This window comes from Scyliorhinus torazame, chromosome 6 (genome assembly GCF_047496885.1).
Source record: "Scyliorhinus torazame isolate Kashiwa2021f chromosome 6, sScyTor2.1, whole genome shotgun sequence".
Taxonomy (NCBI): domain Eukaryota; kingdom Metazoa; phylum Chordata; class Chondrichthyes; order Carcharhiniformes; family Scyliorhinidae; genus Scyliorhinus; species Scyliorhinus torazame.
This window is the reverse complement of record NC_092712.1, coordinates 97836481-97852833: the sequence shown is the minus strand read 5'-3', so window position 1 is coordinate 97852833 and position 16353 is coordinate 97836481. Positions and strand designations below refer to the sequence as shown.

Sequence of the window (16353 nt, the reverse complement as noted above, 5' to 3'; positions counted from 1 at the left end):
CAGTGGGCAGAACAGGGTGTCACACACCACCTGGGGCATCCGAGGAGCAGCCAGGCCCATCCAGGCCCGGTCGCCCCAGAAGACTGCCGCCAACAAGGACCCAGGTTGCAGGGTGGGAATCACAACAAGCCGTCTCCACTCCTGATGTTCCATATGGGGATCCACCAAAATGTAGCATTAGGGACAGTAATGCCAGAAATTTAGACACCAGTAGAGTTGGCATGGGTGCAGAGCAGTTTAGTTATAGGAGCTAGGGAACAAATCTGTATATACGTTATCACATTAAAGACCCGTACGCACTGCTACAACCTGTCTCGGTGCTTTGTCAGATGGGTGTGCATTGTTTGGGCTGGCCAGAGAGGGCGTGCGGTGGGGGATGGGGGTCATTTTGGGTGGCCTGGGCTTCCCCCCCTTCCCCCTGACCATCCCCAGTGCCGTCACCCCAGGGATCCGATGGCACCGTGTGATGGAATGGCCAGTTTATATGCAGGGATCACCCAGGTGGACGGTGGAAAGTGCGACCGTGGGCAGGAGTCAGAGGTTGTCAAATGATGCGGAGCACCAGAACTCATTGCAGAGGGAGTGGTCATCATCCTACATCCCACCCGATCCGGTGACTGCCAACCCAGGGCCCACACACTGCAGTGCAGCAGGTATGTATCACGGAGGGGGTGCAGGGAGGGGGTGGCCAGGAAGGGGGAGGGGGGGGGGGGAGAGGGGGGGTTTGCAGGGGTGGGATTCGGTGCCTCTGGCCAGCGTGCCCCTGCCCCGCCCCAGTCGGTGAACCTGGAGGCAATCAGAGCATCTCGTGTGCATTGGCCCAGGCGCACACATCATGCGGCCTCCCATGTCTGCCTGGACCCCATGTCCTGCCCACCCTCGCCCTTCCCCGCATCCTCATCGTCAGACAAGGCCTGGTGTTCAACCTCCTCCTCCAGCACATTGCCCCTCTGCTGCGCGATGTTGTGGAGGGTGCAGCAGACTGCCACGATGTGGGCAACATTCCCAGTGTGGTGTTGGGTGCTCTGGTGCACAGATGAGCCAACACAGTTGTATGTGGTACAACTCTATTTTATTATAACTCTTATAATACAGTTCGTTCTGGATACTCTGCACGTGCTGTCTCCCTGAGTGTCTTTGGCAATAGCTGTGTCCTGGTTCTCCTCTGCAGCTCTTACTGACCACCAGGGGTCGTGTCTATGCTTTTATATCTTTCTGTCATTGGTTGTGGTGTTGTGTGTTCTGATTTGTCTGTTGGTGTGTCTATCATGATGTGTGTGTTTGAATATCATGACATCCCCCCTTTTTACAAAGACAAGTGCCTACGTGGTTATAAATATAATTGTGTCGTGAGTGCATCTAAGAGTGTGCGTTTGTGTTGTGTACAGCGTGTGTTTATGACGTAACTATTTACATGGGGCGATGTCGGGTGCGTCACACTAACAAGGTTGTACCATAACAAAACTTGGATGCGAGAGAAAAAAAAAAACTTGAACATTGGTCCGGTCAGACGATATCTGGAACAATAAACAACAACAGGTTATAATACAGAAGTGTTTGACTTTTTGAACGTATTAACAGCGTTATAAGTCCAGTCTAATGTGTGACCGCCTCAAGAATGGGCTGGTCCTCAAGCCGGTTCAGCTGTGGAGATTTGGGGTCACACTGGTTCACCTTGGACTGTTGGAGGTGATGCTGTTGCCGAAGTCTCTACTTTACCATTTGTTGTACTTCATGCAGTGCTTGGTTTTTTTCATTCTTGCAAATATAACATTCAACATCTTTGTTAGTGGTGCCCTGGCTGTGGTTTGGTTCTGGTGGCGATGGAAGGGGCATGATCCGTGGCATCTCCACGAAGTCATCCTTGGGAACCAGTGGAGGATCCGGCGTGTGCGTACGGTGCAGTTACGAGCGTGGAAGGCGGCACAAAGCCCGCTGATTGCGCCTACGCACCAATCCATCCGCCCTGCATGCCAGGAACAAGGTGGAGTCTGTTTTCTTTTTATGTTTGTGGTGGACGGCATCTTGTAGCCGATGGGTCGTTGCCATCGAAGTAGCACCATCACTAATATCATGCAAGGCGATGACTGTGCCAGATGTGGAAGTTGGCCAAGACCGTGTACGCTGGTTCCGGCCACCTGCTGTGCCGGAAGGGCGACTCCGCAGAGAAACGTCGAAGCATGTCGCCTTGGAGAGAGAATTGTTGCTCGCATCAACGTCTGGCGATGGCGCGAGTTGGTGTGTCCATCTTGGACCGCCGGTGCTGGTTGCCACTGCCGACCCAGTGGGACTGCCACGCGATCCATTCCCTGTCGCCGTGGCATCTGCCGTCACCCTGAGCGTGCCATCACCGAGGCCGCGACACCGCCCGTCCGGAGCAAGGTCTGGCGTGCGCAGATCAGAGTCGGCGCTTGGCTGCTCCCCATCTGGAGTCCGGTCTGCCTTCCGTCGATGCCCCCCGTCCGGAGTCCCAACAGGTTCACTGGAGGCAGCCGAGATTCCCTGAAGCTGCACTTCTGGAGTCGGAACATGCAGGAATGCACCATCCAGTGGAGAGGCTCGAGCCATCGAGGGTGGAAGCGGTGCGCCGCCACCGCAGTCGTCAGTGGTCCCACCGTGATCGTTGAGTGCCTCGGTACGCACTAGGCGAGGTCTGTCACCTTGCACCTTTTGCATGGGAAGTGGGATGCTGTCGTCACTCGTCTCACATCCCGTGGATAGATCGTCATTAGCAGCTTGCTGTTCACTAGGGTTGGGTAAATTGTCAGAGTTTTCATCTGGTGGTGCACACCATGTCGGTGGACTGTCATTGTCTTGCCATTGTCCTTCATTTGGGCTTTTCTTCTTTGGAACTTTAAATCTTCCCCCAGACATTGCAGAACCTTGTTTATTACCCCCAAATTCTCCCATATGTATGGTCTCGAATATAGGATCCACTGTTTCTATCGACATTGTACCATTTTCCAAAGAACATTCCGTTTCACTTTTCTTCTCAGGTACCTCATATGTAACTTTGTTTAATGTACATGCCTTCATGGTCTCTGGGTCTGATTTTGCTGGGACTGGCATGGTCACAGTCTCTCTTTTACTGTTCTCAATTGCCCACATTATACTCCCCATACATAACTGCTTAATCACTGGGGTTAGTGTGGTACAATGGATAATCGGGTCGACCTTATCTGCATCTTCACCATTAGTGGAAAGCACACTTGGTTCACTTGAAACTGCTGTGGGTTTTAAATTCGTTATCTGGCTACTCGATGTCGGTGTCCTCAGGATTCTTGCTCCAATGTTCTGCTCAATAATCAGTGGAGTGTGTATAGGTTCAATGCAATTAATGTTCCCCTCCAGGTTTGAAGAGTCATTACTGACGAACTGCTGGTCTCCGAAGTTGGGATTTTGCGGCATTGCGTTGAAGGGAGACATTTGTCCCTGCTGTAGATATGATTCAGGTTGTGTTATTTCCATTACCTGAGGATCAATGTCTTGTCCATTTTTTCGATCCGTACTAAAACACTGGCAATTCTCAGTCTGCTCCTTGCAAGTTAAACATTCAATTAATTTCGTTAGCAAATCCTCAGCATCCTTCTGTGGCCGTGCTGCATTATTAATCTCTGTTCGGCTACAATGATCCTGAAGGTCAGCGCATAAACCTTTTTTCTTCGGGCTTGGACGAGGCGATTCCTTTGGCTTGTCTTCAGTTGGGCTTGAACAGTCTTCAGCGCTGTGCCCTTTATTGTAGCATGAGAGACCGTCATGGTCATGCTGCTGTGTAGTGGAGCATGGTAGGCTGTTATAGCCTTCTTGCTGTTCACGGGAGCATGGCAGACTTGCATCGTCTGCCGCTGGTTGGTCAGGAGAGGTTGCTAGACCCTCATGGTCTTGTTCCTGCAAGGACTGCGCTCTGGAGTCTTGCGTTCCTTCCATCGTGGAGTCCGTCCACGAGCTCTCTGTGGAGGCTTGTGACACTGGAGTCACTTCTTGTTCATGCAAGGACTGCGCTCTGGAGTCTTGCGTTGCTTCTATCGTGGAGGCTGTCCACGAGCTTGCTGTGGAAGCTTGTGACACTGGAGTCACTTCTGGTTCATGCGAGGACTGCACTCTGGAGTCTTGCATGTCGTCTTTCATAGAGTCGGGAACGTTGAGCGGGACGTGGACCACGCTCTGTGTGGCAGCAGGGCACTCTCCGTGTGCTTGCACCGCTCCCTGTCTGTTAATGTCAGGCTGCAGCATCATCCGGCACTGATAAGTTGGAACGTCATATCTGCTGGGTTGAAGATCCTCAAATCCGAAAAATGAATCCGCATCTGCGTCGGATTCAATGTGGGGGCCGCCAATGTGCAACATGAAAGGTTCGTCCGAGTCATAGTCATATAGGACCACGGAGCTATCATTGGGCTCGCGAGGTCCGGAAACACTGTAAAAATCGTCATCGAAGTATTCAAGGTCGGAATCATCGGCTTGTGCGTAGGTAACTGCTTGTCGGAGGGTTCTTCGGAGGTAAAATTCATCTCCTGGGTCAATTTGCGGCACTGTGCTGTCATTCCAGGTGAAGGAAGGTTGTTTTACAGCTTTAACAGATTTTTGTTTTTTTGATTTGGGACGTTTCCCTTTTAAATTGGATTTGGGACATTTCCTTTTTAAATTGATCCAGTCTTGGGCCTCTGACATCCTGACGCTCGGTATGTAGCACGTAGGAAGCGACTGCGCATGCTCAGATCGCTGTTCCTTTACCGATGGCCGTTTTCTTGACTGCGCATGCGCACCATCTCGCGCATGCGCAAACGAAACTTCCGGTTCTGCGCACTTCTCGCGCAACTGTGCTAGCGTTATACCTTTAGCAAGATGGCCGCCGACCTCGACCCAGCCTTTTCTCAGGCCCGGGATTTCGGGCTCCGGGATCCCAGCCACGAGGTGAGTACTGCAGCTTTTCTTACCTTTAAGTCCCCATTGGATTGCGTATTCTTCACAGTACTTGGCGAATTTGCCCATGACTGCCTGGTAATCGTGCCTTTGCTGCCTCCTGAAGAACCTGAACCTTCTGAACATTTCTCTTGCCCTTGCACCGGCGACGACGAGGAGAAATTCAATTTTTTCCTTATCATCCAGGTCCTTGAGTTCAGCTGCCGCCAGGAACAACTCGAACATTTGCCGGAATCGCCGCCAGTTTTCGTGGAGGTCGCCGTCGCACTGGAGCGCCTGCGGAACCGGGAGCTTGTACATCATGCCTGGGCACTGCTGGTTGTCTGTGTACACTGAAGTATGCCAGCAGGTATCGATCCACTCCTGTACCATGTGGTGTTGGGTGCTCTGGTGCACAGATGAGCCAACACAGTTGTATGTGGTACAACTCTATTTTATTATAACTCTTATAATACAGTTCGTTCTGGATACTCTGCACGTGCTGTCTCCCTGAGTGTCTTTGGCAATAGCTGTGTCCTGGTTCTCCTCTGCAGCTCTTACTGACCACCAGGGGTCGTGTCTGTGCTTTTATATCTTTCTGTCATTGGTTGTGGTGTTGTGTGTTCTGATTTGTCTGTTGGTGTGTCTATCATGATGTGTGTGTTTGAATATCATGACACCCAGCATCATACTGGAGGGCCCCCTCAGATTAGTCCAGGCACCTCAACCGCATCTTCAGGAGGCCGAAGCATAGGTCAATCACAGACATGGGGCGGGATTCTCCTACCCCATGCCGGGTCGGAGAATCGCTGGGGGGGGGGCGGCGTGAATCCCGCCCCCGCCGGCCGCCGAATTCTCCGGCACCGGAGGCGTGTATTAAACCACCTCCCTTTCCAGCGGGACCAGGCGGCGCGAGCGGGCTCCGGGGTCCTGGGGGGGGGGGGGGGGATCTGACCCCCACGGTGGCCTGGCCCGCGATTGGGGCCCACCGATCCGCGGGCAGGCCTGTGCCGTGGGGGAACTCTTTTACTACGCGTCGGCCGTGTAGGTCTCCACGATGGCCGACGCCTAGTTGACCCCCCCTGCGCATGCGCGGGGATGACGTCAGCAGCCGCTGACGCTCCCGCGCATGCGCGGACTTCCGCCAGCTGGCGGGGTCCCTTCGGCCCCGTCTGGTGTTGCGCCAAAGGCCTTCCACGCCAGCCGGCGGGACGGCAACCACTCCGGCGCGGGCCTAGCCCCTAAATGTGAGGGCTTGACCCCTAAATGTGCAGAGAAATCCGCACCTTTGGGGTGGCCCGACGCCGGAGTGGTTCACGCCACTCCATCCCGCCCAGACACCCCGGGTAGGGGAGAATCCCACCCAAGGTCACTGTACGGGGATTGCTGTAGCAGGTCTCCATGTCGGTCCGAGGCTTTCGGATAGACGACATCAGCCATGGCCGCAATGGATAACCCCTATCAACCAGGAGCCAGCCCCCCAGCCGGGCAGGCGTCTCGAACATGTCAGGAATCGTCACGAGTCGGGCATCCTGGTGGTCTCGGTCCACATTGAAACGGATCTATTGAGCCAACTGGGTATATAGGGCCTCCGTGATGGCGCAGATGCACCTGTGCACCGAGGTCTGTGAGATCCCGGACAGGTCCCCAATCGGTGCTTGGACAGACCCCGTGGCATAAAATTGCAGGGTCAAAAAAATCTAGTCGACCAAACATAGGCATAGCGAAGACGCAACGCTGTACCTTAGTCCCAGTTGATGCAATGTCACCGAGAGATGGCGTAGGTGGCACATCGACAGTTCCAGTTTATCTTTGTCATCTGTTTAATAAAGGTGAAAAGGAGTCAGACAAGTAACTTTAAGAAGACATTTATTTATAACGCGTACTATATACAAAGGGGCCCAGTCAGACTTTACCGGGTCCTCGCTCACTGTCGGTCGGTTCCTATCCGGCCGGCCGTATATATTTGCAGCACTATTCATTTTATTCTCTTTTTTGAGCTCAGTAGTTGTCGGGACGGTGGGGGAAGAAATCTGAGTGCTCGGCGGTGGTCATATCGGCTCTTGCCCCACATTGGGTGGACCTAGTGTTGGAGGTAGGCCGGGGGCATCGCATAGGATGGCGGTTAGATGTATGGTTGCTAGCGGACCTCGGGTTCTGTGTAACTATCTCAAGGACCATCCAGGATTATTTCTTGAACAATGATAATGGGGAGGTCTCAACTTCAATATTATGGGACTGCTGAAGGTAGTAATGAGGAGAGAATCATGGGCAGGATTCTCCGTTTCTGAGGCTAAGTGTTGACACTGACGTGGAATTTGTGGACTTTCACGACAGCAAAACTGGCGCAGAACCTGGATCGATTCAGCGACTGTGGAGGGAATAGCACCGGCACCACGAGGAACACAACTGATTCCAATGAAAAAAAGTGCGGGATTCGATGGGTCCATGATTGACACTTGGGGGCTGACAAGCTGCAGCCGTATATACACATTGCAATCCCCACACACACGCATCCCAGCCAACATATTATATTCCAGCGCCGCTCGGTGTTCCTGCCCACGGTATTTTTCAGAGATCGACCGGCTTGTGACCTGGCTTATTTGGCGGTTAGGGTCTGAGGATCAGGAGGGTGATGCTGCAGAGGGAGAGACAGCAGGGGGCTTGGTCTTGCTGGGGGGGTGCGGGGACGCGGAGGAGCTGTGGGCCCAGGTGGTTGCAGAGTCTGTGAGGGGGGCAAGCCTGGGGGCATTGTAACGGCACCAATCCCGTTGGCGCCGAAGGAACACTCGACTAACCCAGTGGTAGTAACCACGTTAAAGGTTTGGAGGCAGCTCCATCAACATTTTAACTTGAAGGCTGCCTCGAGTCTAGCTCCCATTTGTGCAAACCAATTATTGAAGCCTGCTAAGCTGAATGTGAGGTTTAGGGAGTGGAAGGAGAAGGGGTTGGAGAAAGTGGGAGATTTATTTCTCGAGGGTCAGTTTGCAAGCCTGGGGAGCTGAAGGAGACATATGGGCTTACAGACACTGACAGGTTTAGGTACCTCCAGGTGCAAAGCTGGGTTAAAAAGTACTTTCCTGCCTTTCCAGTGAAGCAGCCTTCTACCTTGCTCAAGTTGAATTTGTCCTGCTCGGGGTCGGAGGTTGCCAGTATGTGAAGCATATACCAGTGGATAGTGGGGGAAGAGCACCGGGTCTGGTTGAGGGAGTGAAGGCAAAGTGGGTAGAAGAGCTAGGGCCAATTGTGGAGAAGGTTTGGAGCGTGGCACTGAGGAGGGTAAATGCAACCTCGTCCTATGCGAGGCTGAGTCTCATTCAGCTAATAATGTTTCACACAACCGTCACAAAGGCTAGAAAGAGCCATTTTTCGATAAGGTGGGGATAGTTGCGGTTGGTGTTCGTGGGGGACGGCACACCATGTGTACATATTCTGGTCGTGTATCAAAGCTTGTGGGCTTCTGGATGTCTTTTGTGATATCATGTCGGCAGTAGTGAACAATGGGTTGGAGCCATGCCCACTGGTTACGATTTGGTGGGTCTCAGATGAACCGGAGCTCTGGTCGGAGGCAGGGGCAGGTGCCCTGGCATTTGCCTCACTTTTGGACTGGAGGTCGACTACACCACTAAGCGCTTCGGCATGGCTGGGTGATCTGATTGAGATATTGCACCTCGAGTAGGTCAAGTTCACTGTGGGAGGATAGGTGGAAGGGCTTTACCATTGGTGGCAGGCGTTTATAATGTCCTACAAGGAGTTGGTCACTGTTAGCTGTTGGGGAGTGGGACGGTTTAGTTTATATTGTTATGGGGGGGCAGTTTATTCCTGTTTTTTATGTGTTATTGTTTGGTTTTGTGTAAACTTCGTATAAAATAATAATTTTTCCAAAAAAATAATTGCATCAGACCTCTTAACAAGAACTTAATTTCTCAGACAGAGAACGCACATTTGTCAAGTTTACCAAGTGAACTCTGAGCAAATGAAAGATGCATTAAGAAGGATGACTGAAAATTTGTTCAAAGAGGTGACTTTTTGGGAGGCCTTAAAGGAGAGGGGAAAAGAGAGCATCGTTGAGGGTTAGGAAGGAATACCAGGACATGGGCATGAACATAGAACATAGAAAATACAGCACAGAACAGGCCCTTCGGCCCACGATGTTGTGCCGAACCTTTGTCCTAGATTAATCATAGATTATCATTGAATTTACAGTGCAGAAGGAGGCCACTCGGCCCCTTGAGTCTGCACCGGCTCTTGGAAAGAGCACCATACCCAAACTCAACACCTCCACCCAACACCAAGGGCAATTTGGACATTAAGGGCAATTTATCATTGGCCAATTCACCTAACCCGCACATCTTTGGACTGTGGGAGGAAACCGGAGCACCCGGAGGAAACCCACGCAGACACGGGGAGGACGTGCAGACTCCGCACAGACAATGACCCAAGCCGGAATCGAACCTGGGACCATGGAGCTGTGAAGCAATTGCGCTATCCACAATGCTACCGTGCTGCCCAATTAAGTGGCTCATGGCATGACCGCCAAAGATGAGGCAAAGAGAAAGGAGGAGATCCACAAGAGTCAAAAAGAATGGAGAGTTTAGAGGAGTTGTGAAGCTGGGGTGGATGTTGGGGGGGGGGGGGGGGTCGAATGGGATGTGTTGTACGACTGGGAGAATTGAAGAGATGGAAAGGAGAGAGACCATGGGCGGGATTCTCCGACCCCTGCCAGGTCGGAGAATCGCCGGGGGGTGGCGTGAATCCCGCCCCCGCTGGCTGCCGAATTCTCCGGCACTGGAGATTCGGCGGGGGCGGAATCGTGGCGCGCCAGTCAGCGCCCCCCCCCGGTGCCGATTCTCCGGCCCGCGATGGGCCGAAGTCCTGCTGCTGTAATGCTGGTCCTGCCGGCGTGAATTAAACCACCTCCCTGACCGGCGGGACCAGGCGGCGCGAGCGGGCTCTGGGGTCCTGGGGGTGGGGGGGGGGGGAGGGGGGGGGCTCCATCCTGCCTGGACCCCCCGCCCCGCCAGGTAGGGGAGAATCTCGCCCAGGAGTTAAACACAACTTTTAGGTATTAGTGGACCAAAAGTCGACAAACATCAGTCAGTACAGGAGTAATGGAACATATGAACACCAGCCAACCGTTTAGCCCCTTAGTCTAGTTGTACCCTTTCTACTAACTTTCTCTCCATTTATCCACATTTTCTCTTTACCTATGCCTAACAAAAATCTATCAGTTTTAATCTTAACCATTTGAATTGACCCAGCAGGAAAAGACCTTAGCAGAGGAGAGTCCAATATTTCCATTACATTTACATGAAGGAGCTTCTTAATATCAATCCTAAATGGTCGAGAAACCCTTATGTTCTGGACATCTCTAACAAATGCAACCCTATCAATTCCTTTTACCATTTTAAACATCACATTTGAATAACCGCTCACTTTCAAAACTCAAGGGAAACCAAACCAAGTTTATTCAACCTGCCCTTACTATTTAATCTCTTCGGCCTGGAATGATTTTGAGAAATCTTCAGTACGCCCTCTCCAAGGCCAGCAAATCCTTTCTGAAGTCACACTGCCCAAAACTGTCTTGACTGGAAGTGCTGAGGGAAAAGAGAAAATGCTGCTACCCCTTGTTAGCAATGAACAGCTGAGCCCCGAGTCGTATGCGTCAGACACCTGGGGGCTCTATCTCAGCGTGATTCATGTGGGGGATCATTTTTTACACAAAGTGTGCGTGAATTGCGATCTGCATTGTGCCCATCCACCTGGCGGGAATCGCCCCATGATTCCCTCAGAAATGGCCCTTAGTCATTTGTCAGTAGAATCGCACCAATTGTTTTAATACACTCTGTTAACGAAGACCTGTGTCATTTAGATTTAGCTCCCTTTCAGTGCCAATGGCTGATCACAGTACAGATGGCAGTACACTCCACATTATTCTTCTATGCTTATATTCAGCTTTAGAGTTTCTCTGCAGATGGGCAGGATCGCGTTCAAATTGTTCAAGTCTGAATCCCACCCAAAACCAGTACAATTCGCATCATAGCTTAATGTCGGAGCAGAATTAAGATGGAAGACAAACCATGTCAGGGATGGGAAAAAAACACCCTCCAGCAAGAAGTAATGGATTAGAGGCAGGTAAATCATGGCTGACAAAGACTGGGGGAAAAAGCCAGGAGCAGAGGAGTCCGAGGTTGCCTCAGTTGACCAAGAGAAGCCTGCTATTAAAAAAAAGATATTACTTACCTAATCCTCTTTCTGGCCTGATGCCACTTGACAAACGATGCTTTTCAAAATCAAAATGATGTAGAGATACGAATGAAGTAATTTGCACTGACATTTCGATAATTATGAAGCCACCTGCCTGCCTGTCATGATGGTTTATCATCACCTTGTTATATGATGACCAAGATGATGGCAAACATTTGTTGTTTGTTGCTCTTATCCATTTGTATGGAGTGCTGAAGTTCCTCATGCATTTGTATTCACAGCCTTTCCTGCGTTACAGGATGAGGCAAAGTACAACAAGCTTCACAAATTTGAAACGAAAGAGAAAATGCTGGAGAATCTCCGAAGGTCTGGCAGCATCTGTAGGGAGAGAAACGAGCTAACGTTTCGAGTCCAGATGATCCTCTGTCAAAGCTTTTAGCTCTTTTCTCTCCCTACAGATGCTGCCAGACCTGCTGAGATTTTCCAGCATTTTCTCTTTCGGTTTCAGATTCCAGCATCCGCAGTCATTTGCTTTTATCCAAGCTCCAAACATTTTGTTGGTGAGTGTTCAGCACAACAATCAAATTATTATTTTTGAATTAACAGTACAAATGTATTTAATTATTCCATAGGTTTTTTTTTTGTAAATATTGATAACGTCAACACAGGGCAGCAAAATTGTAACTTCTGGAAGTAGTGGCAGCGAAGGAGGCTGGCAGAGGTTCAGAAACCCAAAACGTGCGTCAGCTTTTGCAGTGGCTTTTTCACTCAGCAACGGCTTTAGCATCCCACTTCCTGGTTTCCCGATTAATTGGTGCAGGCAGGAGTGATCACGACTGACACACGATTATCTAATCCTATTGGAGGGTTGGGGGGGGGGGGGGGCAGGCGTAAATCCAGATTCTGGAGGTTACCCAAATAGTTTGAAACACTAAAACCATGGAACATTAACTTGGTTTCACCTCTTGGCCCAATGAGGGATTTTTGTCTGTGTTAAATTTGGTGATTTTTTTCTCTTTTCTCCTTCCGCACTTAATAATTTCCTCTCTTTCCTTTTCCTTCTTCAGCACCAAATGCGCACACTTTAACATGTGACTGACACCACCTTCAGAGGTCCCTTCTTGAGGGTAAAGTGGAGGGCGGCAGAAAAAAGGGTCAACCTAGGCGTAGATTATAAAGGTCGCAGAGCAGTTGCAGACATGTACAGTGAATGTGTGAGGATGGCACTAGACACATGCACATGACATACCATGATGGTGATCTCCTGGCAGCTGCAGGAGGACACCAGCTCCCTCTCAATTTTCACAATGACTCACGGTCTTCTACTCCAATTTAAAATAACTGCTCTTAACATAGAACCATGAATTCCTACAATACAAAAGGAAGCCATTTGGCCCATCGAGTCTGCACCAGGAAATGAGGCAAGTGCTGCCTCAACGGGGTGTTCCTGATCGAGGCCTAAAAAAATGGCAGAATTCCGTTAGATAGCGGGATTGTTCTCGGCACTGCAGGCACCGAAAAGCACCCCGCTGTATGTGCCCAAATGGCACACTGTTTCTTGTGCGTTAAATCACGCATAACAATGCAATTAAACTTCACAATCTTCTGAGACATGCTGTTTTAATTCATTAACAAGCCGTCAGCGGCCGCTGACGTTCCCGCGCATGCGCCGCCCGGAGATGTCATTTCTGCGCCAGCTGGCGGGGCACCAAAGGCCTTTTCCGCCAGCTGGCGGGCGGAAATTCGTCCGGCGCCGGCCTAGCCCCTTAAGATTGGGGCTCGGCCCCCAAAGATGCGGAGCATACCGCACCTTTGGGGCGGCGCGATTCCCGACTGATTTGCGCTGTTTGGGCGCTAGTCGCCGGACATCGCGCCGATACCGGAGAATTTCGCCCCTGGTGGTTGTGAAAGGTACTGTTTCAAATGCAAGTTTTTTATTTTTTTTAAATGCCCTCAGGACCATATTTTCAAACCAGCTTTCCTCCTAAGGTCTCTCTTCCAGGTCATGCAGTGGTTCTGCCATGGTGAAATATTTCTATTTTGAAAAGTGTTTGGACATTTACTTCAAACCTCATTTATATATCCACATTTTGCCATTGCTGCTATTAGAACCTGGGGTGGGATTCTCCGCAATCGGCGCGATGTCCGCCAACCGGCGCCAAAAACGGCGCGAATCAGTCCGGCATCGCACCGCAGAGATTGGGTCTCACCAAAAATCAGCCTTGCAGAAGAATGGAGAAGCGTTTCTATCAAATCTCTCATTCAGCTGTACTGAGCAATAATTTCATCCACTGCATGTTAGATTGCAAAAGTAATATTATTTTCTCGATGGATAACTGGAGGATAACTAGATGGATAACTAAGAAGCGTATGATTACTGCTTCTGTTCCATTAAAAGATGGATAAATCGAGTGAAATCTTCCTGAATGGAATAAACACATAGCCAACAACTTCCTATCCAATCTTTTATTCATACAATGTGGTGGCCTTAAAATGAGAAGCAACAAGGAAAATTTGTAATTTATTTAAATTATTTAATGTTTATAGACTCTGTAATTGTTTTTCTAAATGTTTAAAAATAACTTTTAAGCATTGGCATCAATTGTACTTTTCTTACATACTAAGAAAATGTGACTTGGCGACAATCGATCTGGCAACAGGACCAACAGGAAATTGAGATACAAAAAAAGCCATTTGGTCAGACACAAAGAAGACAGACAGAGAACCTACAGAGAAACTACTGCTGTCAAGTAAACAAGAGCTCCAGGAGGCAGTGTGTGCTGCCTAACAAGGTCTAAAACCTGGAAAACAGTCTGACCAGCTCAGAGATGCTAAAGAACTGGGTGTTTGACCAGGGGCAGAATTTTATGGTCCTCTGTTGCGGCTTACACGTTGGCAGGGGGTATTAATATTCCCCGGGTTGCCTCCCACCACCCTCCTGCCCTCCCAACCTATCCTCAATTTTATGTGGGACAGGTGAGACCAATGGTGGCAGATTTGCCCTTGCCTCAATTGAGGCCCTTAAGTAGCTTTATACCCAGCCTCCATCTGATTATCCTGCCCCAGAAATGGCCACACCATGAACTAGGGAATTGTTGATTGGTCAGTTCATAAAGGAACCCGGGAAAATTATACCACCAGGACTGTCATGAGCAGAGGTAAAGAGGGTTCAGAGAAGTGGGCAGTACGGTGGCGCAGAGGTTAGCACTGCTACCTCACAGCACCAGGGACCCGGGTTCAATTCCAGTCTTGGGTGACTGTGTGAAATCAACAGAGAATCATAGAATCCCCACAGTGCAAAAGGAGGCCATTTGGCCCATCAAATCTGCACCGACTGTCAGAAAAAACACTCTGCACAGGTCCACTCCCCTTTCCACCCGCCCCACCTTATCCCCGTAACCTGTTGGACATTAAAGGGCAACTTAACATTGTCAATCCACCTAACCTGCACATCTTTGGACTGTGGGAGGAAAGTGAGCACCCAGAGAAAACCCATGAAGACATGGGGGGAACGTGCAATTTCCACTAGGCAATCACCCAAGGCCAGAATTGACCAGGGTACAATTTGCATGTTCTTCCCATGTCTGTGTGGGTTCCCACTGGGTGCTCCAGTTTCCTCCCACAGACCAAAGATGCACATGTTAGGTGGATTGGCCATGATCAATGCACGGTGTTCTGGGGAAAGGGCGGAGGACTGGGCCTAGGTAGAGTGCTTATTCGGAGGGTCGGTGCAGACTTGATAGGCCAAATGGCCCTCCTTTCGCACTGTAGGGATTCTATGGAAAGTGTGCCTTGCTGATGAAGGTGGTGAAAGCGGTTGTTGGAGAAGCTCTTGACCTACTCTGCATGAATAAAGAGCAGCATATTGGGGAACTGCGTAGTAATGTTGTGCCAGATGCTTACGGGAACAAATGTGAATGCTTGTGGTTGTGTGTGACGTTTGTTGCATTGATTATTTAAAGTGAAATTTACCTTTTAATCTGAAGTATCATTTGCCTGTTTATTCATGTTTATTTGCAATAGTTTGAATTTGTTTTAAAGTAATAGTTACAAAAAGTGGAATCTTTTGATGATAATGTCTTCATAAGGGGGTGATTTGGTGAACTAGGTTATTTTGGTTTACAGTGCCGCACAGGGATTGTAACAAAATGGTTATGTTTTAAAATTTCAGCCGCTCATAGAATGATACATCACAAAAAGTGGCCGTTCAAACAATTGCACATGTGTTGGCTCTTTACTAGAGCTATCCAATATATTCCAGTTCCCAGCTCTTCCCACGTAGCCCTATAATTTTATTCCCCTGTAAGTGTTATTCAAAATTGTAAATAAACTTGCCTTTTCCTACGAGTCACCAAGCCATTCTTCAATACTTCTCAGCAACTGGCTGCAGAGTGACATTTTTGCAGAATCTACACAATTTCTACTGAACGAAGATTTAAATAAAGTACGAAAAGCAATTACTAACTCCAAATCTATTTCACGTTTATTACAATAATTATACTTCACAAATTTATGTTATATCTCCTATTGGCCCATATTCTATTCCATTTGAATCAGCAAGCAACAGCCTTGCAGACTTTTTTAAAACTCAAATAAACGCACAATCTGAAAATGCTTACCTATTTTGGATCAATTGTTCAACTGTATTTTTAACCAATCACTAGAAATGCACATCGCTGTATGTACAGTAACCAAATGTTGTTTTGCTGCTTATTGAGGGAATAATTTGTTTTCAAGTTTTCAATGTACGATGTTTAGTAATACACCACACACAAATCATACTCAGTTTACAAAGCAAATTGGAAATGTTTTGTAAGGGCCATGAAGAATCCAGCACGAGTTTTAAGGATACAAAGTAATAACATTTATTTACTATAACATACATACATAACAGTAGCAGTAACTTCCCTTGCTACATACTCCTTCCTGCTGGTTCCTGAACTGGCCAGCTTTATTTATACTAGGAGTTTACAAGTGGTTTCTCCGCCCCCCTCATTGGGGAAGCTCATACTCCCACAGGATTGTGGGATAGTCATTAGTCCCCAGCCAATGGTAAGTAGGCAGGTTATAACATCCCTCCCCCCCAAAGTCTAAGGAATCCACCGAAGACCATGGCGAAGGAGGGCATCGGACTCGTTTGGCCGCAGGTCGGACACCATTTGCACGCGGCGCTGGATCAGGCAGCGTGTAACGAGACAGAGACCGGCGCTTCCGTGATGAACGGCGCGGTTGTACATCCACGGC

At 49.4% G+C, this 16353-nt stretch overlaps 2 protein-coding genes across 6 annotated transcripts in view; both read right to left on the bottom strand.

Moving 5' to 3' along the window:
• Positions 1–16353, bottom strand: part of LOC140424909 (LIM zinc-binding domain-containing Nebulette-like) — a 524814-nt gene that overhangs the window by 189054 nt on the left and 319407 nt on the right. The gene's annotated exons all lie outside the window — the stretch shown is intronic.
• The window catches only part of LOC140424908 (nebulette-like), a 124101-nt gene that overhangs the window by 97940 nt on the left and 9808 nt on the right, over positions 1–16353 (bottom strand). For 2 of the 3 annotated variants that reach the window (XM_072508534.1, XM_072508536.1), the window contains one exon: positions 6646–6721. The exons of the other annotated variant lie outside the window; for it this stretch is intronic. In XM_072508534.1, the coding sequence (XP_072364635.1) occupies positions 6646–6721 (76 nt within the window). Of the gene's footprint in view, positions 1–6645; positions 6722–16353 lie in introns of those variants that run through there. 3 annotated transcript variants of the gene reach the window in all.